This window comes from Aptenodytes forsteri, unplaced genomic scaffold (genome assembly GCF_000699145.1).
Source record: "Aptenodytes forsteri isolate BGI_AS27 unplaced genomic scaffold, ASM69914v1 Scaffold340, whole genome shotgun sequence".
In the NCBI taxonomy this organism is placed as follows: Eukaryota; Metazoa; Chordata; class Aves; order Sphenisciformes; family Spheniscidae; genus Aptenodytes; species Aptenodytes forsteri.
In genome coordinates this window covers 770378-795860 of record NW_008795441.1, presented here as the reverse complement: position 1 = coordinate 795860, position 25483 = coordinate 770378, and the positions used below count along the sequence as shown (strand labels likewise).

At 36.0% G+C, this 25483-nt stretch overlaps 1 protein-coding gene across 1 annotated transcript in view; it reads right to left on the bottom strand.

Moving 5' to 3' along the window:
- Positions 1-785: 785 nt before the first annotated feature.
- NCKAP1 (NCK associated protein 1) overlaps positions 786-25483 on the bottom strand; it is a 61284-nt gene continuing 36586 nt past the window's right edge. The window contains exons 19-31 of the mRNA XM_009281080.1: positions 25157-25296; positions 23790-23921; positions 21033-21251; positions 20559-20689; positions 20094-20191; positions 16110-16203; positions 15318-15400; positions 14755-14835; positions 11021-11114; positions 9301-9417; positions 5331-5440; positions 2568-2657; positions 786-1953 (exon numbers count right to left, since the gene is read on the bottom strand). Coding sequence (XP_009279355.1) covers positions 1837-1953; positions 2568-2657; positions 5331-5440; positions 9301-9417; positions 11021-11114; positions 14755-14835; positions 15318-15400; positions 16110-16203; positions 20094-20191; positions 20559-20689; positions 21033-21251; positions 23790-23921; positions 25157-25296 — 1506 coding nt within the window. The 3' untranslated portion in view covers positions 786-1836. The remainder of the gene's footprint in view (positions 1954-2567; positions 2658-5330; positions 5441-9300; positions 9418-11020; positions 11115-14754; positions 14836-15317; positions 15401-16109; positions 16204-20093; positions 20192-20558; positions 20690-21032; positions 21252-23789; positions 23922-25156; positions 25297-25483) is intronic.

The window sequence follows — 25483 nt, the reverse complement described above, 5'->3', positions numbered from 1 at the left end:
AAGTGCTTTGTACCTAAAAAGATTAAAGTCACAAAACAGGTCATTTCTTAAACTTGAGTTTTTCAAGAGTCAGTCTTGAAAATAGGCATTATTTTTCCACAAAAGGCTACATTACAATCAAAATCTTAATTAAAATCAAGACATTTAAACGTATTAGATTATAAATATTACAGAATAGAACTCTTAAGTTCTCGCATTCGACCTAACTTCTTTATGAACAAACTTATTCGTTATGGTACTACGTTATCAATTTAAAAACAGTTCCATGGTTATAACATAAAATGCATAATTAGGAAAAATATAGATGTACTGTCTTACTTCCTTAGGACAATTTTATTCCAGTACTTTTTTCCTCTGGACAGAGGAAGCTATTGTAACTGAGCACAGAGCAGCTCTTTCATAATAGGAAAAGTTACCAGCATGCACATAAGTTGCATCAAGAACAGGGGCTCTATACAATGTCCAGAGCCTGTTGAGAAACACATAGCTTTTATATGCTGTGGATTAAAGAGCACAACCATCTGGTCAGCTTTCAGGCTAAATGAGCTGATGCTATCCTGCATGCCAATTTGCACGACTGATAAAAAAGGCCTATTATACATCTGTCTCAGTAATGGCTGATGTTACCGTTTTAGCAACACTCTCCTGTTTTATAATTATTTCAAGTTTTATACTTTAACAATACACTTATTTCTATGGGTACAACTGGCATCGCTACGTACTATATAAATGCTTTTCTTGCTTTATTATGTAAAATTAAGATTTAAAGGATAATGGCACTAAACTGACACTTTTTACTTTGTTTTTAATTTCTTCTTCCAACTTTTTACAAGATTCACTATTGCAGAAGCCAAAAGGTGAAGGATTAAAAGAAGTCTTCACATAAAAGCTCTAAGGATTGATATTTAATGAACTGTGAGATGTAAATCAATGCACAACAGCACAGTTTAAGCTTAAAATACTAGGATAACATTTATATTAAAAATAATTCACCTACAGATAATACAGTCTAGTGTTTATTGTATGTTATGGAAGGTACACTTGAATTTCAAAAATTTAAAACATATAAAAAGTGGTTAAGGGCTAACATTTTATCAACATGTGATAAATGTGTAAGAATGTTTATTATACAGCAGGGTACAATGGTAGTGTTAATGCCAACAGGGCACCACAGAAGTTAGTTTAAAAAAAATTTCCACTATGCTTTATACAAACAACACCACTTGCTGTTGTTTAAGAATATCGGGAGAGGTTTGCTGTCTGAAGGATAAGCAGTCCTATAACATTTTTAATGTTAGATAGTGTCACAGTATGTAGATTGGTGAATGTTTCAAAATAAAACTAGAAATGCTGTAATTACTTCACAGAAATGCACATCCAATATTTGTTTTCAATAAGAACAATAGGTACAAGATTATAACTCTCCCTATATGAAATAATTTACACACAGATGAAAGCTACACTATCTAAAATAATCACTAAATACATTTTTCTTCTGGGAAATAAACAAGCAATTTTTGTTTTGCATGTTCAATATCAAAAAACATATAGCAGAAGTAGTATTTTTTAAACATAACTGATGCTCTAAAGTAAAAAAAAAAAAAAGGAAGAAATGAGAAAAAAGATTTTCCATGAATGTGCAACCTAAAATCAACCAAGCTTATATTGTAGTACAACCATATTAAGAAACCACTGATCAGAAATACAACTTTATGGAAAAAGTTTATAATCCACAAAACTGTTCATCAGGCCATAAAGTAAAATAGCTCCACAGTTTACAGATAAAACTGAGGCCACATAGATGCGTGCTATGTCTTATCTCCAGTAAGTAGATACTTAGGCAGAGGATGTGACACTTTGTTTGTAGACAGCATGGTATGCATTTCTCAGCAAGACGTAAGGGAAACAAGACTCCAAGAGATCCATTGTCAGGAACGGAGACTCCTGCACAATCTGAAAAATACCAGAAACACAAGGTTCTGCAGAACACCTTCTACTGGCTGCTGCTGCTAATCTATTTCATGGAGATACTTCTGGTCTGCACCACAACACCACTTGCATATTTCATAGCAAAAAGTAATAATACAAAGTTTAGACATCGGGGAGAAACACATTACTATAAACTCACTGCTTCTCAAAGCTAGTCATACAGCTTTCCTATACTTGTAGTCATATAGCACTCCTGCCACTTCCAAAAGACACAGAATACTGCAAGGAGAACCTCTTAGCAGAGAGGATTTCCCCCCCCACTCTGAACAGTACTTCTTTAAAGTGAAATTTCCTTTTAGTATCGCATGAACTAAGTGAACAATTAAAACGATCTGAACAATGTGATACAATGTTGTAGGCAACAAAGGACAAGGATAAAAATGTGTGTGTGTGTTTGTGTTGGGGGAATGAAAAAAAATTAATTCCCAACATTAGAATGCCAGGAAGAATGACATAAAAAATTATTTCCACTGGCTGATGAGCTGCAACACCCAATGTGACACCCAAAACTCCCTTGCTGAATGACACATTGTGGAGCCTATTCCTTAAGTTAGTAACACAAATAGACAAAAGCTTACCATGTCTAGTAGTAGGTAAACAGATTCTCTGTTCCTTGTAGTAGTTTTGTCCGTCTCCTGGCCAATCTTCAGTAGACTAGACGATGCAAGCTACATAAAATGAGTATTTCAAAGCAATAAATAAAACAATGCATTGATCGGCTTCTGCTATTTCGCTATACACACACACACACAAAACCTTTCTGAAAAAATCAGTATCCTAGCCAATGGACACTGTGTTGTACTAGTAACTACAAAGGTAAGTTAAGTAATCCTGAGCACATGAATCATCACTGGGCTTTAGTCTCAGGGAGCCATTTTTGTTTATTTCTAGTAGTGTTTAATAAGTGATATGTGATATTTTAATACAAAAAGTGAATTCATTTATTGCAAAGAACTTTTAGTTGTAATCCTTGGTTGACCATTATAACAGTCTACTGAAATCAATGACAGAACTCCCATAGGATCAAGATCCCACTTTCTCTGTCCTTCCCAATACATATGTAACTTACTGCATTTTTGTAAGATTTAAAGTGATTGAGGTTTCTATCATTTGAAGTTATACCCATTTTGCAATAGACGAAAAAGTTGAGTTTTACTTCCTGAGCTGTATTTTTAATTGAAGAAATGTCATCCTAAATGTAAATGAATAATATTTTATCAGACCATGAACAACCCTACAATACTAGTTTTAGAAGATATCCAGAAACTTCTAACATGGACTTAGATATTTACAAGCTCAGGATGACAGAACACAGTAAAATACTTAATTTGCAGATGCATCGATAACCCATGTTTTCATACGTTACAGAAATTTGAGAAGACCCCCCCTTCAACTTTCAGATGTACAATCATCATTTCTGTCCTCACATCAAGCAATGGCAACGTGCCTAAACCACCTGTTTACCAGCAATGGATTTCAACTTAAAATACTAACTTTAAAAATCTAAATCAATATTCCTCTTGACCAAATTCTGTCATGAATCAACCTGTAATGTAAAGTGAATATGCATACTTCAAAAGAATCTTAGTACATACTAGGTTATTTAATACTGATGAGTAAGTTTTTTCCATATTTAATTAACTTTGACAGGAAAGCAGATCATCTCCAGCAGTATATTTTCTTCTTGAGAGAAATGTTTTTCTTTCAGGCTAACAGTAAGTGATATACAAAAGGTGTTAGAAAAGAAAGATTAACAAAATATCCGAACCATCAAGTCATGGTCTGTGCAGTAAAAGCAGTGGTCTGAAACCAGTTCGTAAACACTGAAAAAATGCAAACCTCATACCAAAAGTGTTTTTATCACATGAAACTATACTGGTTTCCTTCACTTGTCAAATGTATGCAACTTGACACAACCATTTCTCTTTCATCTTTTACAGCCAGCCGTTGCATTAGACAAGGTCAATGGCCAAAGGTTTTTTCTGTTTTACAAAACGCAATGAATTTCCAGAAGTGAAAGATCCTTCTAAGAAAAAAAAGAAAAATTGTTTCTGTAGACTTCTAGTTACAGAAAGTTACCATTATCTCACCCCCATAAGTGAGTAAGGCACCTAAAATAAGGGGAGGAAGGGATATTTTTTCACATTTCAAGGCCAAACAGCAAGAATCACGAATCACTCAAAATCAGTAGTAATTTTTAGAAATTAAAGTGAAGCTGCTGTTTTAGCCTTTAGTTTCCCTTCAAGTATTGGCTAATTAAGAGCCACTTCAAAAATTCTGTTTCTACTTAAGCAGCGCACCAAAATGTACTTAAAGTGCATCACCACCACCTAAAGGCTTTTCATTTTTTTTTTCTAAGCATCACTAAGGATTTCAGAAGCTTTGATCTTCAACCTACGCTGAAGCATAAAAATCCCTCTTCCCAAATATCCCTGTAACATACCGCTATCAGACAGTTACTGTGCTTAAGAAGGGCAGACATTTTGAAAGGTACAACTCAAAAGCCACTCTGGAGTTACCTTCTTTGAAAAAGTAAAATAAACTAGAGAGTCCAACACATCATGGGAAAAAGTCTGCTAGACAGAATCTCGACTCTATATGCATTGCACATTTCTTTTTCCAGTCATGGGCCACACAATGTAGGAGATGGTATCTGCTAAAATACTACGGATTATACTGAAAAAAAATTATGACACTTGTACTGATTTGCTACTGTTACTTTCCAACATCACACAAAGCTGACTATTGCTAAAGGACTACTACTAAATTTAATCTACATATAGACTCGTCTTAACGATATGCTTTTTTCTCTTGTGCACCAAAACCAGATTTATATGAAATCAATTGCATTGCATCCCAAATTAATACTACATTTTCTACCTGAATTTGAAAATACTTCCTGAAGTCAACAGATACTTTTCTTGTTAAGGTACGAATTTTAACCTATTGCTAGACTTCGAAAAGTAACTTACCCACACGTGATTTTCTCCTAATCAAAATCACCACTGTATTACACAATAATACTAGTTTCTCTGCAATCTATTACTACAGGAAAATAAGTAACATTACAAGCATTATGAAGCAATATTGCAATTGGAATAGATGTTGGTTAATCAATACTCATCCATACTAATCTAAATGTTTATAGTATGCCCTTGTGATTAAGATTACTCATGGCTGATTGCCACTGTAAAGGTAACACTTGCAATGACAAACACCTTGATAATTTAATGACAGCAATGCGCAAGCGACACTATGTATCAAACGGATTGAGGGGCATTAGGGGGTGAGAGTTCCCCTCTTTTTAGAGGAGCTAGCTCTAGAAATGAAGTTATACATACAGCCAAAAATTCTTTAAGACGATCTTCAATGCTTCCCTTATGGATGGTAAACAAAGCTGCAGCAATCTGGTTGATAGCTTTTGCCAAGCAATGAATGTTGTTGCAATGCCCTAAACAAAAACATATACAAATTACCTCAGCATCACGTTTGAAAATTATATTTTCCAAAGAATACTTTGGAATACATCACCAAAGACTAAACAGACTTGTCACAATGAAAGATCAACTTTTAGCATCTTACACAACAGCAAAGTACTCTTTCACACTGAACTTGGTATCAGGGAAGCCACCAGAAGTACAGATCTCCCTTCTGAATGCTGTAATGGCCACAACAACCTGACAAAGATCCCTGTGGCTTTTAGAAATAAGGAAAAAGAATATAGTAGAAGTTTATTTGGTTTCTACAAAACTTGAGAGTATTACCACTTGACTAGGCTAAAAAGACACGTGCAAGCAGGATTTTTTCAAGCTAATTGGCTGTCTTTCTCCCCTTTGTGTAAATGAACAAGTCGTCATGCCCGGACAGCATTCACCCAAGAGATCTACAGGAACTCAAGAACAAAACTGTCTAATTGCTAATTGCTGTACATAACATCTTGCCTAAAATTCACCCAGGCTTCAGAGGCCTGGAAGGTGATTAAATGACACCAGTTTTCAAAGAGAGCAGAAGAACTGTTCCTCAGTAAGCCTGGTATCTATTCTAGGCAAATTAAGTCAAATCTACCACTCTAAAACAAAATTAATAGACGCCTGGGCAACTATCTTGGAAAAGTCCTACCATATGAAAAGGAGGTGGTCTCTGAAGGACTTAACAAGCATTCAAGCATGCAAACACTGCTGATTCTTACCAATTTTTTTTGACCATTGCTGAGCACTGAGCTCATTTTTTCATTCAGTCATTTATTGTAACTCCAAGATCATGCTTGAATAGCGAGGTCAACTAGACCCCATCACTCCACATGTGAAAAATTAACCTTTTTCCCCATGCGTATCACTGTTGTTACTTAAAATGCATTTTATCTGTCATTTTATTGCCCAATTTACTCAGCCTCATAATATCTATCTGCAGATCTTCACTCCTTTAATACCCTCAATAACTTTACATGATATGAAAATTTTCTCACCTCACTCTTCAGCCCCCCTTTTGGGTGTTCTGTGAATATGCTGACTAGTAGGTCCCAGCAAAGATCCCTGTGGATCTCCACCAGCAGGTCCCCCGGAGTTGATACTCCTACTACATCTCCTATTTTTTAATGAAATATTGCTGCATGAATATGCTAGTCCAAAAAAGAATAATCACCACTTTTCTTGAACATCAGTCAAGACCATCTGTTCTGCTTAATTCTGCTGACTTAAGTTTATATTTGTTTTTGAACTGGCTTGATTTTTTGAAGTGACTTCATTTTTATGTCTGAGACTGTAGAAAAAGCATCAGCAAGGGAATTCAACTGACGAATTGTCTTCCAACCTGCGACAGGTTTCAAGTATTAGAAAAGGCTACGTCTCTTGCAGACTAGTGTTCTATTCTAGCCTCTAGACAACAAATTAGTCCTTTAGCCTGATATTTCACTAGCAGTTCAGGTTTCTTACCGGGAACAAAAGTAAAGGTCTGTTAAGAGTCTGGGCCTTTATCTGGAGCTAGTGGAAGAAACCGGCTTGATCTTGAAGTAGGCAGAGAGAACGCAGACATTGCTAAAGCTGTCCAAGAACTGTCTGTATTTGGGAGGTATGTCTTGCCAGATTAGAAAGCTGAAACTCCTTCAAATCTGTGACTTGTTGATGGATAAATTCAGGATTTGTCCAGGGAATTTACTTCATAAAAAGCAGCATTTATTAAGTTCTCATTCTGGAAATAGCATCTATATTAAGTGTCTAAAACCAGGTATTCTACAGTAAGGGCAGAACACAGGAAAAAGTAATATGCAAGGAAGGCAGGACTGACAAGGTCTATTCTGTTTATTCAGTTATTTCTGTAGAGCGAACATATTTTATATATTCCTTTTGCCAGACTTTTTTTCTCTCAATAAAAAAGAGCCCACTCAGTAAAGAATTACATAATACAGAGGCCACATCTCAAAATCAGTAGCAACTCCTAATACAGGCTTTAAGTTCTAGATGTAACTTCTCTCCAGTCACAGTTTTATGAGACCGTATTAACTGTACTTACTTTAAGAATCCACTTTGAAACAGGCTTTGCCTGACTTCACGTTAAGAGTTACTGAATGTAAATGAAATCACAGAAACTGGAATATTTAAGCTACGTGATATAAAACAGGCAGAAGATAAGAATTATCTGTTGTTTCAGCCTGCTAAGAACCTGAGGACTAAGAGGGTCCTTGGAAGAGAGGGGAGTTTGAGGAAGGCAAACCCGCATGAGCTCTAACCTGCTGGAGAACCTCTAGCTAACCTGACTGATGCTCTTAGAAATAAATTTGCAGGGGGGCGAATGTGAAAATACAATCACCATTAAAAACTTTTAGTTCTGTCCCCCTGGCAAGTAGTGTAAGTTTTGAGACTCTGCAGTAGGTAAGATGCTTTTGAAGGAGAAACCGGTAGCAGAAAGTGCTTCCAGAGGATTTCTTCTACGAAACTATAAACAAGTCATATTTAAGAAATGTGGTCTTAAACACACATAAGCAAGTTCATTTGGACTGAGTTAAGAGAACTTGCTTCTTTAACAAGCAAGTTACTAGCCGTGCCCCTTGCCAATCACATTTGATGTTCCCCGTTTTTGCCTATATTCTGAGATTTTCATTCGGCCATCATGACTTTGAAAAAGCTCACAAAAAGCCGTAGAAATACTATGAGCGTACAGATAACATGAAACAACTCTGTGGGTTACAGATTATTCTCCCTCTTCATCAGAAAAAGCTGTTAGCTTTAAAATTCATAACTTTTCAAATACATGTTCAAGTTCTACTCATTGCATCAGAGATTTATCCAACTTTTTCACAATTGGCAAAAGGCTACACTATCTGTTTAAAATGAAACTGGAGTTAACAAATCCCTAATCTCTCAAAACTGAAGAAAACGTTGATTAACCCCATTTAAAACAAGAATCTTGGGTCTCTCAAAAAAAGTGATTTGCATACTACGCTAAGTGATAAAGGTGGCTTTCAGAATTTTTGGTCTTTTCCCGATACTTTAAATTTTCAGAAGTCAGTTTAGACATTCTTTGTGAGTTAAATTTTGACCAGGTTAAAAATAATGCAACTTTTAAAAAAATAGAAAACACACGCTGTACCCAATAAATGGATGCAGAATAAACATGGTCTTTTATGTAAGCCATGCTACACATCACAAAGGAAATAGCTTGAACAGCTGAAAGGTGACTTTTGTATGTGTTGGAACAGTTTTGTCAGTCTTTTTTTTTTTTTCAACTTAATTTTGTCTGAAAGAGAACTTTTTTTTTGTGGATTACCTGCAAAGAATTTCCTCGAGGCAAAGATTTTTATTTTTTTTTTTAAATAAGACAGTTGAACTACTGCATAGGATGTAATTCTGTTCACAGCTTACACCTTCCAGATTCTGTTTTCAAAATTTTTATGCTGTTCATGTTACTAAGCATATTAAATATAGAAAAGACACCTTGTATAAGTGGCCCAAAGCCAACGTAAAGATTACTAAAACATCTATACTATTACATAGTAAGTCTCACGCTAATTAATGTAGAATATATGCTCTAGCAATTCCACATATTGGCACAAGATTGCCCCCTACAGTATCTGAACTGCTCTTAAAATCTCAAGTAGAAGACTCATTTTTCATAGAAAGTAATCTCAAACAAGAGTTAAGTAAATGCTTTTTAAAGCAACTTTCAGAAGAACCTTCCTGGATTAGGGCTAACTGATTTTTAAATTTTAGTTACTTACATTTTATAGTGAACATTTAAAACAAACGTATTCAGGAAACTACCAGGACTATTATGAAGAAAGCATTCACAGCAAATATTTAGCTGACTCTACATTACCTTCAATGGCGGGGCTATACTGAGACATCACATTACTAGCCAAAGTCGGCAAGGAGACTGCCACGAAGACCATGAGAAGGCAAGCAATTTTATATTCTTCTTCTGGACTAATGTTTTCTAAAAACAAAACCAAAGTTCTTTAATTAAAGAAGTAATCTTAAAATATTTCCTTTCAACTGCAGGTAGTTTAGAGTATAAAATGTTTGACCAAACTGAATTTTAAACCCAACAACAATAAACTTGTGAAAGGAGGAATATTATGGCAGCCTTGCCAAAAGACACAGGGTGGAGCTTCAAAATGTCCAGTTTGTTATCTACAAGAATGAAGGCAAGCCGCTGCCACTCTATCACTTCTAACCATTTAGTTACTAAGACTAATATGCTGAGCAGAATAGTATTTTTACATGCTGGTGTAGATCCAGTTATTGCTTTGAGGTGAGGAGAATTTCTCTTGCACTCTTCTTTTGATGAACAAACAGAAGGTGATGTGCGCTCACCTCAATTCACACTAAAACCTTGTGTTTTCAAAAATAGCAGCATCACCACACATTAGCATAAGATTAGTTTAAAAAAAAGTCAACAGTTGGTGAAATACAGTACTTGTATCTATAAAAACTGAATTACTAAAAGCAAAATACCACAAACTGCAAAGGTGAGAATCAAAATACAAGATCCTAACCAATCATGAAAATACACAGAAATTCCCTGTCTTGTTCACCCAGCTTCAACATTTCACAGCTGCGCCACAATGAAAATAATCTATTTAAAATGCCATTTCAGATACTAGCTATCTTCCAAAGATATACCTACGTATATTATACATATAATGTATATAAAACAAATAAACTTTTTTTTTTTAAGGGATACAAAGAAATTGTGCTTGACATTTAAGTTTGAATATTAAAATGCCCCTTGGAATTAGCTGTATTTTCCCTTCCCAAAATAACTACTATTAAAGCAAGAAAAAACAACTTAGGCAGCATTTAAAATATTCACGATCTGATTATAACATTAACTATCCATTACACACAGGCAAAAAAGCAATAAAGCGCTCAGCAAGGAAGACAGGGAACAAAGCTGAAGACTGTCAAAAAGCACTTAAGAGTCTTAATTCATGCCTTCGAACCTGCCAGAGTAAACAAAACTGAAAAGCTTAGACAGTGTTGCTTTAAAGCAAATAAGAGGAAGCACTTTACATGTTAGAACATTAACATGTTTATTTTACCATGTTTCCCCTTGTAAGCTCCATGTTAACACTTGTATAACACACCAGTAACACAATGTTGTGAAATTCATGAAGAGCATTCAGCTGGCATTTCAGCTCCTAATGCCTCTTACGTGACACAGATTTGTTAAAGATCTGTACAACAGCACTGATCGTGTCTGTAGTCGTTCACAATAGAGTCCTATTTTCATTGTCCTTAAATTACAGCAGTTTTCACCATTAGCTATTAAACTCCTTCAACATCTACTCGTTATCCTTTTCTAGGTCAACAAGTTAATTCATATGTGGTTGAAAAGATTTTCAAGCTAACACATCAGTAGGCAGCAGGCACAAATAATACATGTTCTTATGCTATTTATGAAGTTCATCGAAGGAATACAAAGGACCCAAGATATAAAAGTCTCCTCCTAGCACTTCAAACACTTCCATGCCTGGCCCCCCCCCCCTTTTTTTTTTTAAAAAAACACTTGTAGTTTTTAAGTTGTAACTTCTTACCTGATTTTTGGGAAGACAGTGCTACAACCAAGGCAGGATCAATCTCACAAGGTAATCCAGCAGCTGATGACAGTTCATATACATTCATTGCCACCTGAGGACCAGAAGAAAGATAATTACAAAAAAGACAACATTGAATGCTTTTTGCATAAACATGATGAAGCACAGTTTTGCTGTCATGTTTAAAATGTTTATACTAGAGTCTGAGGCACTAAGGAATTTCAGAGACTTGGCTAAAACAAGATAGAGACACTCTAGATTTTTGTTTGTTTCTAACCTACATTGAACAGCTGGGTCAGTACTTTGTGTGCTAGATTATAATTTCTTTTTGTCAAGCCAAACAAAGCTTGTATTCTACACTACCTCCAAAGCAAACATCCTGACTTCCAATTAGCTGTTTCTACATCTTTACTGTTCAAAAGAAACTAACAGATTTTCTCTACTAGATCTAAAGTATCAGCTAACATCTGCAAATATAGCATTTTTAGACAAAAGCCAAAAGTCGCAAGCTGGTGAAATACCAGAGTAAGGCAGAAAAGAAATCTTGCAACAGCCAAATTTGATACAGATTCAGTGTCCTGTGATTCCAAGTGCCAAGAATTAGACTCTAAGTGGCCCTAACACTTGGAGGAACTAAGAACATTTTGAAACGTATTTTATTTTCCAGCCTGTCCCAGGCTGTATCTTTTATTGCCATTAACAAACTTGCAACACAGTTCTCTATTTCCCCAGTTTATATTCTGGACGAAAGTATCTGAAGCTGTAGTTCAGATGACTCTCTACAAAAGCAGGTTTATACCAAGTACAAAGGAGTACGGGAAATGCTAGCAACGTGTCTTACTGCCATTAACATTTGAGAAGTTTTACACTTTGCCCATAAATTCTCACATATAGTTGGTCAGCTGCACGTAGGGGATATTGTGCAAGATTATCCTTATTCGTGTGCTCCAGCCTGGCTACCCGAGGGCAAGTTCTGATATGAAAAGCATACAATTTTGTTCACACAGTGCTATGCTGTCAGCAAGACATATGATATTAGCTTGAGTACAGTCCTGCATTAAAAGAATTACAGAGCATCTAGACGGGAGCTGGTTCACAACAAACTGGTTAAGGAGCAACAGTGGAACAAACGCAAGCCTGTTTAGAAACAAAGCCTGTATAGACAGCCCAACAATTTAATATTAAAAAAAACCAACAAAAACAAATAAAAGGAGAACAAATCCCCATTTTGCCGGTCACCCCAAACCATAAGTTTCATGGATACTAAAATAAAAATAACATTTCATAACAAGTATTTATTTCATCAACAGCTTTAAAGCTATTTATGCTTTGTGTTGTAAACTCAATACGTAGGAAATTACTATGTTACTATGTCCTAAAATATGCCCAATTGGACAATTATCCCAACCCATTGTACAAAGCCTTGTAAAGATCTGTCTGTTGACATGCCTTCATTTAAGAAAAAGTAGTCTGCCTTACTGTCCCAAAAGAAGCCTTTGTTGCCTACAATTGCACTGCTGTATGTGACAAGGCCAGGAGAAAGCTCAGACAGTGCACTGCTGATTGTCCACAGGGCTTAATTGTTAGCAGGCTCACAGCACAGCTCTGGCCCTTCCAACAAGCTGTTTTCAAGACAAAGCTCTGGCAGAGTTGCGGGTAGCACATGTCAGAGTTCCCAGTATTCCCAGTAGGCACTATGGACAAGACTACACTGGTCTGGCTCTTTCTCCATGCAGAGTCCTCCAACATTATCCAGGCAAGCTATGTACTCTCAAACAAGCCTACATGGCATCACGTCACACCACAAAACGTGACATCTGCAGTTGGTATCACGCGAACACCAGCACGGTGGACTGTACCACAGCACTTAGAATTTATTTCAGACACTTTGAACTAGAAAAAAAAAACCACACACAAAGTAAGTATATTCAAGAATCACAGTGGAACTACAGCAGGCTCAGAGAAGGCCAACAGCCAAATATTACGTGAAGCATGGGCAACCAGGTGGTGCTACGTGGCATAAGCCAGAGAACAGTCCTCAGCATGGTTTTATTTAGCAGTAGCTAGCTTTTTTTGCCATCCAATTATTCCAGTGACTCCAAATTACTCCAGTGACTCTCAGAAGAGAAACAACAAGTACTATGCTTTCTTGTATCTGCTGACACAAATGAGTTCAGTGATGTCTTTAGAGATCCACTGAGATGTTTAAAATGATCTGTTATCATCAGCTTAAAAATATCAATGGTAAAATACTGTCTTCAATGATTACTGTTGCAGCCTTTATCCTACCCTATTTTTCAGGACCCCTTTGATACCAGAGGCTGTAAGGTGCTTTCTGAAAAGATCAGGCAAAGTAAGCAGTGAACTTCCCTTCTCACCTCTTCTGCATGCTGACTCAAGTTCAATAATGGAACGTGATGCTTTGGTGACCAATGATTTTCTCTGTAACTATAGGTGAGAATTTTAGAAAGGCTTTTCCTGAGAAGTGCGAAGGCACTTGCACTTTGATGTGCAAAATGATACTACTTGCATCGTTTTGATGTAATTTTTATCATGAGCCGGTATCCTTGATGGTAATTTTCCATAGCATTTTCACAGAATTCCTCTATTGTGGTATGAATTTCAATGTTTTCTGGGACATCAAACATTCATGGCTTGTTTATCAGCATTGCAAGTTTCAGAGAGCATGTGATTATATTTTGGAGTGAAATAGCATACATGTGAAATTTCAGTAACTTATCTTACTCATGCAACCTCTGACTCATTTTTAGACAGACTGCTAAACCGTGTCTTCTGAAATCATGAGGCCCACCATAATGGACTCTGAACTGTTCTTGTAATGTATTTTTAAAAAGGAGAAGGATTTTTTTTAATTTAGTGAATCTTCATACACAACAGAACTTAAGTTTCTTTCCTCAAGATTAAACGGCAAAACATAAGCTTCAAATTCAGGAACAACAACATATTGTGGCCCTCAGAAACCATACTTTGCTCAAGAGCGGATTTCTAAAAATTGTTTCTGTAAAAGTGAATCAAGAGTTGCACAATGTATATACCACTACACATTTTCTGCAAATCAGATTGCCACAATACCATTAAGAAGCTTGCAAACCGTCATAGGCTCCAAGCTGCAATGAGAGATTAAAAAAACAGCTAGGCTGCAGCAACTGTGCATACATGTCCAGAAGCCACGTGATGTACCGACAAGGGTTTTTGGATGGAAAGGTACTACCATTCAGAAGCAAGGCACCTTATTTAAGCTGCTAACTTTTTTCCAAGCATTTCAGACGGTGGGTTCACAAGAATTTACAATTTAAAGTCAGAATCAGACTTGTAGCTATTACACGCACAGAGCTCCAACCATGTACACAGAGTCCTCGAAACATTTAGTTTTACCAATTATACTGCTCACACTACGAAGCAGCTCAGTATTCTTCCCTTTATTGCTTAGTCATGTTTTAACACTTGATAAATTTCACTCTTAATTCTTTCCATGAAGGTTCTCAAATGCGATCACTGGCAGATAGAGACTTGTGCTTATCCTATCAGTTGGTTGGTTGTTCCCCCCACACCCCAGAACATTAGGAGGCTGCAGATACACAACTACTTAGCTCTCTGGGAAAAAAGGGTGTTCTTTGTTTCTGGATTTTTCACACTAAGCATGAGTCTTGCCCCTTACATATTTTCAGTAAGCTCCAAGAAATGACTCCATCACCCTTTGGGCCAAACATTACCTTCATGTCAGTCTCTCTTGGAATGTGATCTTTAAAGTCCTCGATGGAACTTACAAGGAAAGGAATGTGGTAGGATAAGACCTAAGAGACACAAACACATACAAAATGAGAAAAAATACTTCCCATATTAATGGTCAATTAGACACTACCATTATTTTACTGGATGACTTAATTTTTTTAAAATGAGTTTTAATTTTATGCATATGAATTAGTTTACAGATTTAAGACATTAAAACCTAATAAACTTAAAATCACGCTGTTTGCAGACAAAGTGAAATGAAAGCTTTTGAAATGTACTAAACACAGAAAACATTCAGAGGCATGCTCAAATTAAAACCTGTATGTTTTTATGTAACATTTCTCTGAACAGTACTCAAAAAGTAGATTTCCCCCCGGCCCCAACTTGCAATTCAAAGTTCAGCTATGGATGAGTATTGCCATTTTACCCACATACCAATCTTTTAAGAGGTAGCATTTCTAAATAGTGAAGCTTCAAATACCTTATCATTCCATTAAATTAAATACAAAGAAAATTATTCAGAAGATATTCAGTTATTTCTTACATCTCTAAGTGCTTCCTGTGCCAACGACCGAAAAGACAAGATAACACCAATAATCGTCATTCTCTTCAAAACACTGTCAACAGCTGAAGAGAAATGAGAACAATAGTGAACAAGAACCTGTTTACAAGCTCAATTCTTCAAAAAAAAGAGAAAGAAAACATTTAGCAAAATACTGAAAAACGCAAGGTACTGAAACAATGGCATTCCTTAAAAAAGCCAAAATAAACAGTGCTTAAGTAGGTTTTTATAGCTGAGTTGACAATCGGATTTTCAGTATCCTGTTAACCACTTCATGGAATGAACCCATTACACACAGCTGACAATACTGGATGCTAACACTAGTTCTGTGTTTTCCTGAGGCCAAAAATGTCTATAATAGTTATTTTTAACAAAAATAATTACTTATGTTAATTACATGTAAAAATCCTTCCAAAGAATGCAATAACTTACACTGTGATGGAATCAATTCAGAAACGTGTGTCAAAAAAGCCTGTGTTTTCTTTTCTATGGCTACATGCCTGGTTGTTATAGCTATGTGTTATCATCCCTGAAGAGAAATGATGCTTAAAGCTCATCACTACTATAGTGCCCATGCACTAATTAACACCAAAATCTCATTTTGTCTGTACATGAGAAGACTGGAAAATTTTGAAAAGATGCATCAGTTTATACGAGCTTACATACATTTTGCTGCTTCTGTATACTTAATACAGAGAAATTAATTTTTCTCATTTCCTTTACAAAGATAAAAAACAATTCTAAATCTTTAGTAGGACCTTGCTAGTTACCCACATGATAATCTTTTAAAGAGTGCTGCCATCTGGTCTGGCTTGTCAAAGCTGGTCCTCATTTGTGTTAGAACTTCAACATTCTCCACCACAAGTTTCTAAAAAGAAGCAAGGATTCAGGTCAGCTATAGATTTCAGTATGTTAAGAGGATAAATGCATGGTTTAGGATATTTCAGTCTGGCAGAGAGGCAACTAAACTCGTGGAATACAGATGTACCCACTGTGTTCTTAATGGGACTACAATATCAGTATTATCATCAGGCACTGCTCTACACAAAAGCAAGCTCTGAATCAAAAAGCAGAGGATTAGATACCCCTTGGAACATGATTTTTATATTCAGCAACACATACAATTTCTTAAAAACAAGGGAATGAAACTCAGTAAAATCAGACAATAGCTCCTCATGCTATTCAGCTTTTTAAAGAAAAGTATACATATATCAATAAAAATGCAGATTCACAGAGTAATCCATTCTTTTGGGTTGCTCCTTTCACTAGTTATGCTGTAAGGATTATAAATTTAATGTTGGTAAAATTGAAAAATGGAATGAAGAGTATAAGAGTCAGATTGTTAAATCTTGGTGCAGTTTACTTGAAATTTTCTTCCATTATAATATAAAATAAAAACAAAGACATTCATTCAAGTCCCAACACTTTAGCCTGAAACAGTTAAACTCGAGTGCAATATTTTTCATGTCAGTTTGACCAAAAGAAAAGAAAATGTGTGTCTGTTTCTAATTTGTAACAGCTCTCATACATGCAACTTGTAGCATTAGGGTAAATGTAATAACTTTCCTGAAATCATTCTCCAAATATGTATCAGATTTAAGTTACAGAGATTGCATAATCACATCTATAAAATGTCAGATCCAAAAAGGGTTTCTTGCTAGCTGAGGAACTTATGTTATGCCAAGTAGTATTTTTAAACTCTCTTCAAACAAGAAATAGGTACTTTATTTTACAAAAATATTTTTGCAGTTTGAATGCACAGTACCCTATTTCAGAAATGGAAAATATGATTCTCTCTCTTTAGGTAGAAGACAACCAGCAGCTAAGAAAATTTAGATATCTTGTGTGCTTCTGAACATTAAATGAAGAAAGCATTTCCCTTCTTTTAAAGATGACTTAATTTAGTGCTTTGTATACTAAACAATATCAATGTAGAAAAGAACTGAAAGATGAAGGAAGAACACAAGATATTCTGGATTGGGGGTGGTCTTCCAAAGTGATTATTAGTAGTTTTATTTTTCAAGTGGATGCATTCCAGACCCCTCATTTACTAGGCAGCACAAACAAAAGGAGCAATGAGGAGAGAGCAGGAAAAACTACTATTCATCAAACATGTAGACCATTGTAAACCTGCAACATAATTTAAGATATATCACATAAAATCTAAGAAGAGACACACCTGCAGGAATATAATGCTAGGGATCCGAGAACATTTCACCTTTGATGGTTCTGCTAACTGCTTTAATAGTTTTATTTTACTTCACTTCAACCCATGCTGAAAACAGGGCAAAACATAGCAACTGACAAGCAGGGAAATTAAATTTCAGAGTAGATATTCCTGTGACCACAGGAGGAGAAAAAAACAACACAACTTAAACTATAATGCTGCTATGAAATAAATGGTGGTCTGTGTTTACTCCCACCCAGTCAAGTAGCCTGTGCAAAGCAGATCTGTCCAACAGCTTAGACCTCTCAGATTCAATTACATTGTGTCATTGGTCATGCTATTTCCACAATCTCAAGTCTATCCATAGTCCACTCGGTCTTCTCACTTTCATTCTTATCTTCAGTGAAAAGCAATGAAAGAAATAAGCTATACAAGATGTAGCAAACTAACCACCTCCAAGAATGTGTGCGCATGTGCACGCACATAGACACACAAGATGTACTTCTATGCTGAAAGCCAAAGCGAGACTGGTTTGCGCTGAAATCAAGATTGGCAATTTTAAACCAACCGACGAATCAGAACTTGGCAGATGTGTGACATTTTAATTTAAATCCCTCAAAGCTCTCCAGAATGCAAGATTGAAGGCAATAGCCCACGCACATTGTTACTGAGTCAAGCTTTCAGCTTTACGAAAAATAACCAGCATATTAGTTTAAGATTTAAAAGGAACAGGCTGGAATACAGTTCAAATAGTTACTTAAATGAGGCAAACTTCCCCTCCTCGCCCCAGTCTTAAACTTCAGATATAAACCCAACACCTGGTCCCATTGCGGGAAGCAAAGCAAGCACGTTGAAGCCTACTCTTAATAAATTCCCCATTCTATCCCTCTTGTTGCTTCCTTCACCAAAACGCAGATGTTTCTCAGTGCTCTCTTGCTAAGCCAACTGCATCTCAGCCAAAGGGATGAACATTTTATTACTTTATTTTTTTCCTCCAAGCATGTGGTCATGTGCATGTGGATCTACACTATGTTCTGCTTATCCTTAGCAGTATCAGAAAATAACAAATCTCAGAGACAATTTAAAGTTGCTTTTTAAAAAAACACACAGAGCTACAATATCAATCGCGCTGATTTTGAGGAAGTATGACAACTCCACAGTAAGTGGACAAAGACAGCAGCGGCCAACAAACATCTGCCCAGCAGCTTTGTGTTTTACTTGAAATGTGACAGATGTCACTTTGTGCATAGCCAAGAGTTACATAATTTAACCTTAAAATCACAGCATTCTCACCTGGAAAATCTCATCCTAAAACTCAAAAATTGGAATGGGCATAAGGAATCAACTACCCTGTCTGGCTGGTCACTCAGGTCAGGGTTGCTGCATGCTCTTGCGGCAGCTGGGAAAGCATGAGCAGCCCCTCTCCTTAAGCTGTGACATTGAATAAAAGGCTTCAAATCTTTTAGGGCATCATACGTCCTAGCAACTCAGCAGCACCAAAATTCACGATGTTTACAGGGAGAACAAGACCTTCGAAATTGTAACATGGGATATATTAAAAACACACATTTTTAAAGGCCTGGTATGCTAATAATAATAAATTGTTGTTGAAGAAAAAAAATGAAAGTTCCTTAGATCTCTTAAGTATTCATGTGCATTTCTGAAAACACAGCATGCATGAATAGTTACCAAAAAATCCTTATTGTAATTAGCGGTTAAATAAATTGAAGATGATGCGATGTAATAACAACTTGGAATTAAATTTGGAAATGACACTAAAAGAGTAAGTCATATGAAAAGCAAATATATGCCAATTAGTGGCATTTTAATAGTATGACTATCCTGGGAAAGTAGTACACGTTATTAAATTTGTTAAAACCTCTTTCCGGAAAAAAGAGTTAATTACATAGGCACCAAGTGCTTCCCCCTGTCATTGTTCTGAATATACATGCAACCAGCTTCCTTGAGATGCCCATGTTTCTAACTTTTTTCATGGCACCAACTTTATTGTTTGTTTGTGTTGCTGTAGGTAGCAGGTTTATTTATCAGAATAGAGACATTTATAATAAATGGATACTGTTCAGCCAGAGGGAAAGATATGTCTAAAACCAAAGAAAACTGGCAAAGAAAAAAGACCTGAAGTCTCCCATCCATGTAAACTGAACAATAGATGCTAACACACGTGGTGAAGAAAGTAAGTCCTTATAGATGACTAAGATACATTTGAGATTTTCATGCTAAGTTTTGAGAGTCAACAGACTTTGGTAAGCACTTTGCAAGCACCTGGAGATCTTGAAAAACATTGCTCCCACTGATGATAAGAAGAGACTTGACTCCTAACTTGGGGTATCTAACATAGAAATCAGAGCCTGCATAAAGTCCTGCCCATTCAGCTGTTGAAGAATGTGGGATACACACGTACTACATGTGCAAGTGTACTACAAAATAAGAGTAGAATTCACAGCTTTGTCAGTTTGTTTGATGCAGTCATTTCAAAAAGATGGCATGCAGAAGCACAGCTATTAAATATCCTAAAGGAAGCTTAAACAGAAAACAACCCGTCTTCCCACCCACCAGTTTCCCAAGGTTACCTTAAGCTCAGCAACCTGTGAAGAAATGTGCCACATCAGACTTTCACTTAGGAACTTCATGCCATATGGTCCCAGAAGTTCAGAAAGGGCTCTCATTTCTGAGAAATAAAACAAACTGTTCTACTTCAAACATTCCTTCTTCGGTTATTTGATGCCCATCATGTATCTAGCAATAGTGTTTTAATTGCAAAAATATTGTATCATAATAGAACTGAAGCAGCAGTCACCAACACATTATACTCCTATCTCTGTAGCTTAAATGCAACAACCCTGCTTTGACCAAAAATAGGAAAAGCAAGCTCTCTCAAGGCATATTCAAAACATGAATAAGAAGTACTTAAAACACTACTGAAGGTTAACAAATGCTGTCTATAATAGAACACTCTAAGAGTTGCTGTTATTCCAACTACTCAAGCGTACAATAACTATCCCTCACAAATATTCAGTAGAAACATCAAAGTCTACCTGATATGTCAGAGTACTCCTCAGCATTAAATGTCAATTCACTTTCTGTAGGCAAATTCACAAATGCCTTCATGGCTGGAAAATAGGCTATGTGACCATTGCTGACTTGCCGTAGCAAAGTTTCCAAATACCTTATCAGAAAGGGAAAAAGTTTTAGATTACAAGACACGTGTTCATAGATACTCTATACAACTGAAGTACACTTGTGTGACAAGGGACAGCAAAGCCTATAGACTAAAGTTTTACTTTCATAGTTCAACTGATATCTGTATCTTACTCTACATCTCCCCCCTATAAAAAGTGAATTTCACAATAAGCAAACTTTAAAGTGCTTTTAACAGAAACAGGGAGAAGTAAACTTGAAGTGGGAAACTTAATGAAAATTTCAAACAACTCCACTTCTCCAATTCCAGATTTTTAATTAAATAAAAATAATACAAAAAACTTGCAACAAGTGTAAATATAATTACTTACCAATTTGTATACAGACTGGTAATGGTTGGCTCACCATGACTATCTAAATGCTGGGTTTGCTGAAGCAGAACATTGTTAAATACTCGTGTAATGTCGATCTGTACATAATTTTCTATTGACTGGAGGACTGTCATATAGGCTCTTACACTGGTTAACAGCTCTGAAGGCTTTGCAATCTCTTGTGTTGCCTGATTATACATAGTCATTCCAACAATTGACCTTGTAGAAACAAAAAAATTGGAAACAAATAAATTGCATTTATTAGTAAAATTAAACAGAGACAAAGATGCAGCTATAAAAATGATTTTATATTCAAAGCTTTTCTCTGAACACTTTTCCAATCTGCAAGTATAAAACTCTAATCAATGAATATACTACACCAGCACTTTTAAAAATAGTTCTAGATGCCAATGACAACCGTATTCATGTTTTCAGCAAAAATTTCATGAGACTATAACAATACTCACTGAATATTTTTAAAATAACACTTTTTTGCCCTCATATAAATAAGGGCAATCCACAATGTGGAAGACTTATATTACAGCTACTTTGGTAAATAAATTAATGTTAAAGTCTTAAAATGAAAAACTTCTGGGAAATGCAAGAGCAATGATGTGTTAGAAGTGTTCAAAGCATACTAACTAAGGCAAAAATTCTTTGACTAAAGTTGCTGTCACAGTTTTAAATATCTGTAAAAAAAAAATCATATAGCAATAATTAAGTACGAATTAAAATATTCAAAGCAAAACTTCTGTCTTGTGTTGTTTTGCTTAAGTATTTAAAGGCACATCTGATTATCTTAACTACGCCTACTGTATTTGAGTGCATAAATTTTGCAAGACAGACCATACCATTTAATTTAAAATTACACTTTAACTGTTTTAAGTAACTTTTCAAGAAAGTTATCAGAAGCTCTGCTTTCAACAGCTAATGCCTCTCAGCAATTATCGTTGTGTAAGTAGATGAAAGGGAGTATTTTTACATCATTTGGTAGGTAGGCTGCAGTTATATTTGTACACCTAATTTTAAAATTTTGGGTATATGTTAAGTAAATAAATAGGAATTTCATTAATGAAAAACAAATCTCCCTTTAGCTGACACAGTGATTTCTATCTTTAATCAAAAAGCCAAGAAATTGCAGGACATACTTTGATTTGCCCAAATTCTCACTATAAATAAAAACAGGCTCCTCATAGCAGATCTCCTATACATCAGGCTACCTTTCAAGCTAGATCAGAACTGCACAAAGGACTGCATATTCCCTTTTAACACAAATGGACATTAACTTTACCCAGTATCTCACTGAAACCAGGCCCTCAAGCAAACTGTATCATGGGGTCCTTAAAGCAAACAAAGTCTTCTTAGTAAACAAATACTTGTTGTATTCATTTTAGGCTTATAATGGTCTCAGACTTTCAGAGCTAAGCTTTTGAGCAGTATGTACTTTTCAAAGGCAGAACAGCAACAAAACAAAAAAGTAAGACATTGGTAGATTACTACCTTCATCAGAGGTGAAGGGGATGAGTTATTCTAGAGGAGAACATCAGCTTATTTAAGTAACATTTTTGTTGTTGCTTGGAAATGTGCAAATAAGCCTATTTTCACAAGTTTACTTCTGAGAGACTCTCATTTTAAAACCAATTCAAAATTGGTATTATTACAAGACTAAGTGGCATAATAATAAGCTTTAGTCCAATCATATGTGGAAACAGAGCTGGTTAAAACAGTAAACAAAAAACCTCCTAACACTGGAACACTAACACTTTATTTAAAGGTAAACTGCAAACCTCTGGAAGAAATGCCACTTCAATATCTGAAAAATAATTATAAATTGAACATTTATTCTCTTTGGGTAACAAGCCTCATTTCTTTCATGAGGCAAGAAATAGGAAAGCATCTGCCTGTGGCTTCAGCTCCAATCCACAAGCCAACCCCCCCCGCCCCCCAGTGAAAAAAAAATAAGCAAATATGACCTTCACTAGTCTAGGTTCATAAACCTGAAGATTACAGCTGACTTCTTATAAAGTCATGAAGTTATCTTTACTTTTATGCCACCTTGTCTTACTTTAAAGATGGAGGGCTCGAGACACCTAATATTATGTCTTGATGAGTAGAAGTTTTAAGTCTTTATACCTTGTATGGAATACATAATAAGTAATCCTTGGCATAAAAGACAACCAGGATAGCTGGCTGTTTTAATATGAAGTCCTCTCCAGAAGTTGCCATTTGCCTATTTCTGTAAACAACGATGGGAAGATCAAGGTAGGAACAGACAGGAATATCAAGTGGCAATACTATTTTTTTTTTTTTTTTTTTTTTAAGAAAAAAGGTAATTAAAATATCTTTTCAGTTGGCTTTGTCAGGTCTTGAGTTCTGATTTTTAGATTTCCCTTTCAGCAAGCCAGTAAACTCAAACACTTGAAACAATCCAGCACGTGCAAAAGAACGGTGGGAAGACAGTCTTTATAAATGCCTAAAAATAGGCGTCACGAACTCCTACCAAATACATAGGAATGCAGGATCAGGATATTGTATAGGTGATATTAATTTCCAATATATTTTGTTTTAAAGTAGGAACTAACAATTGTGTATGTCTGCACATATAACTTGTCATTTCAATCAGAATTTGACTTACGGGTTTCACAATCCACCCCTTTAAAAACTAGTTTTCCATAGTAAGTATACAATACTTTCAACATCAAATCAACAAAGACTTATCTTGCATATGAATACTTCTAACTTTACAATATTTCTTACTTGGTAAAGCGGATTTCCAGGTGAGACGTTAAATATTCTCTTGGGGTAAACGTGTGTTCCCAAACCACCATGTTTGGTACGTAATTGATTGAGAAGCAGAGCTCAGAAAGTGCAGTGTGCAGTTTGTCCAGGCTTTAAGAACAGGCAACAGGAAATTAAGAAAAACATTTAATGCAACGTAAGTATGCATTATCATGGAAAGCACATGCTGGATGGAAGACGCCTCAAGAGCAGGTACAGCTCTAACTCTTCCTTTCATTATCTTTTTCTGCTTTGAGACACTCTTCTAGCTTATTTTAAAAACAGTATTTTGGGTAAGAACACATCCTACAACTGCATACTGATCTGCATCACATACAGTGATGTGAGAGATATACATATTTTTTATATATAGATATAAGGTGTGTCGTCCCGTCCCGTCCCCCCCCCCCGAAAAAAGAACAGTCTGTTAAAGTGTTTTTTTCCTAACTGAACTAAGCAACACAAGTCACATTTGCTACTAGCCAGTACTAAAAACCTGAAAATATTGGGAGAGGGAATCTTAAGCTACAAGTAAGTTCTTTTCCCTCTACTTCTCTGATGGTTACAGTTTTCTGATGTTTGGTTGTTGCAACTGTAGCAAAACCACTTCCCCTTCAGCAGTGTGTGTGTTTAGCCACTCCCAGCCACAACACTAAACATTTATTGTTTCCTTTTCTTAGCTTCCTTCCTCTTCATACTTTTATCATTCTACCATCTTGTCCTGTGATCTTTCCCAAGAATTATCTTCTACCTTCTCCTCCCCTACCATCTCTTATATCCCAAACTGTATTTATTAATCTTTGTTACTTCTTTCAGGTGGGTTTTTTGGTTTTGTTTTTTATTTGCTGGCACTTTCAATTTTTCTATAGCCACTAACAAGGACACCTTCCCCAGTTGGTACAGGCACTGGAGCCTCAACTCCATCCCAGCAGCTGAAGGCAGCAAACAGCCTTTTGGCAGCAAGAACTTCCAGCCCAGCCTGTACGTTATCTAGTTAACAGTGTTAAAGCAAGGCAGAATTGAAGATGCCGTCCAGTCCTCAGACTCCCACTTCCACAACAATTAATATGACTATACAGAAAACCTAGCTACAGAACAGGGATCCTTTCTGCTCAAGAAAGGAAACAGCCGAGAAGATAAATTCGAGAGATACACATTCCTATTGCTCTACATAACAGAATTCAGTCTCTATACAAGCTACAGAAGTATCATATGCTCACAAACTACAGAGTCATCGTATTTAGAGTGAATTAAACTTACTCAGACAGATTAAGCAAGAAGCATTCAATATGTAAAACACACGTTTTGACTTGGGATTTTAGGTGAAAGGAATAGAAGAGGCTTACTTTGTCACAACCAATCTGTTTTTCCTCATGCTTTCTACTCCTGGTTTCTCCCTTTCAGGTTCTCCTTTCTTTCCAGTCTGTTTTTTTGACTTTTTGTTCACTGCTTGACTGATGGTTTTGGCACAATGCTTTGGCAGCAACTAGTAGAGGAAAAAAATAGCTCCCTAAATGAAAATACAACTTCTTAGCAGTCATGAGATACAAAATAAGTGTGATGAAGTCTCCACCTGGACCATAAACAAGTAACACATTCTTCCTTTGACTACTAACTACACAATTCTAATATAAAAGGTTTTCCTCAAACCACCTTCCATTTTATAAACAGAA